The sequence below is a fragment of the Cariama cristata genome, unplaced genomic scaffold, assembly GCF_000690535.1.
Source record: "Cariama cristata isolate BGI_N322 unplaced genomic scaffold, ASM69053v1 scaffold9667, whole genome shotgun sequence".
Classification (NCBI taxonomy): domain Eukaryota; kingdom Metazoa; phylum Chordata; class Aves; order Cariamiformes; family Cariamidae; genus Cariama; species Cariama cristata.
In genome coordinates this window covers 11,140-12,999 of record NW_009624921.1, presented here as the reverse complement: position 1 = coordinate 12,999, position 1,860 = coordinate 11,140, and the positions used below count along the sequence as shown (strand labels likewise).

Genomic DNA, 1,860 nt, shown 5'->3' with positions numbered 1-1,860 from the left:
TCCTTGCCGCCTGGACGGGTAGCGTGCTCCTGGCTTCACCCCAGGTAGGGCTCGGTGCCCTCCCCGGGTGGTTTGCCCGGGCTGGGGTGGTTTTGGAGAAGGGCTTCCCCATCCTGGCAGCCCTGACAAGTCCGTCCCAATCCACGGGCTCCACCACCACCAAATTTGCTTTGCTGAGCAAAGCGGTGTGGTTGCTGCGTTGGGTGCTCAGCGCTGCTTTGCACCTTCCTTATAGCACCTGTTCATTGCAACACCGTCAGGGTCTTATACTAAGGGCTGGGAAAAAATTATGTCCACTGTTTTTTATTCCTCATGCACGTGGTTATCTTCTCCTAAAAACACATCACTGCACCACTGCAAGACACGTTGGAGCAGACCAAGACAAACCTGAGCAGTTCCTGACCAAAATAACATTTGGTATGGCCAGAAAATTGGATTTCACAGCTGCCAGATCCCACCCGCCCTAGCCATAGCTGTGAGTTAGGTGCCCAGAGCACCTCTGCCTGTCCGACAGCAGCAGGGAGGTGCTCTCCATCACAGCCAGCAGCATCTGCAGGACGCGGTGCCCTGTTCCGAAGCCTCTCTGAGTTATTATTTCGTTCTCCATTTCAGCTTTTTCTCTTCCACCTGCACACGGTCCCGGGAGGGAACTTCACCCAGTGCGTTACACACGGAAGCTTCCAAGCGCATTGGGAGGAAACCGTCTACAACATGTTCACCTTCACCACCCTCTACATCACCCCGCTGAGCGTCATGATCGTTTGCTACATCCGGATCATTTGGGAGATCAGTAAGCAGCTAAAGATCAACAAAGGTAAGCAGGCCCCAGCCCTTTAGTGTCCACCATGATGACCAAACCTGCTCCAGACTGGAGAATTGTTGGGTCTGTCCCAACACCCTTTGAAGGGTAACCCAACTAAGGGGTTTTACACATATTTCTTGACCTCCATCCTTGCTGTCTTCTGCTTCCTGTGGGCCATGGTCTCATGAGATGCTCTCCCCTCTCTGGCAGAAGCACAGTCATGGAAGGTTACGTTCTTCTGGTGTTTTCCCATCTCCAGCTATTCTTTTGACTCTCCCTGGCAGGTTTGATAAGAAATCAAAACGACCACATCTCCAAGGCACGGATGAAGACTCTCAAGATGACCATAGTGATTGTTGCCACCTTCATCATCTGCTGGACCCCATACTACCTCCTGGGCTTGTGGTACTGGTTCCAGCCAGCCATGATCCAGAAGATGCCAGAGTATGTCAACCACAGCTTCTTTCTCTTTGGCTTGCTGCACACCTGCACCGACCCTGTCATTTATGGACTGTATACCCCCTCTTTTCGGGAGGACGTGCAGTTGTGTCTCAGGGGCATCGAAACAGTCATTACCAGGCACGAGAGACACAAACCCATCTTGGTCTCGGAGAAGAACATCAAGGATGGTGCTGTAAATGGTGGGGTGGCATCAGGGGGCTCCAATGGGACAACTGTCAACACGGTCTGCTGAAGAGATGTACCCACAAGGAGGTGGGAGGCAGAGCTTTGGGGGCTGCTTTGTCCCATAGGATCATCCTGGAGACTGTGGTAAGGAGGTTTGACACCCAGCTTTGGTGGGTGAGGGTCTCCAGCCAGAAACTGGGAATGTGTCTCCTGCCTGTACTCAGGGTGAAAAACATTCAGGGGTGTTTATGGTCATGTTTTCGTATTCTGGCAGCCCCGTGACAACTAGAAAACCATCCTTTTGGTACCCTGTGCATGCTCTAGCCCTGATTCTGGGATCAAGCATCTGCCACACTTGCAGCATCAACCCCTGTGAGGAGACACGCCATCTCCTCCATGGTCCAGGGCCGTGTCTGCTGGGGTGGCCGTAT

At 52.8% G+C, this 1,860-nt stretch overlaps 1 protein-coding gene across 1 annotated transcript in view; it reads left to right on the top strand.

Annotated features, from left to right (window-relative positions):
- LOC104164146 (gonadotropin-releasing hormone II receptor-like) overlaps positions 1-1,496 on the top strand; it is a gene marked incomplete at its 5' end in the record, with an annotated part of 1,951 nt that extends 455 nt beyond the window's left edge. Inside the window, 2 exons of the mRNA XM_009703384.1 lie at positions 541-814; positions 1,087-1,496. Coding sequence (XP_009701686.1) covers positions 541-814; positions 1,087-1,496 — 684 coding nt within the window. The remainder of the gene's footprint in view (positions 1-540; positions 815-1,086) is intronic.
- Between the last annotated feature and the right edge of the window lie 364 nt (positions 1,497-1,860).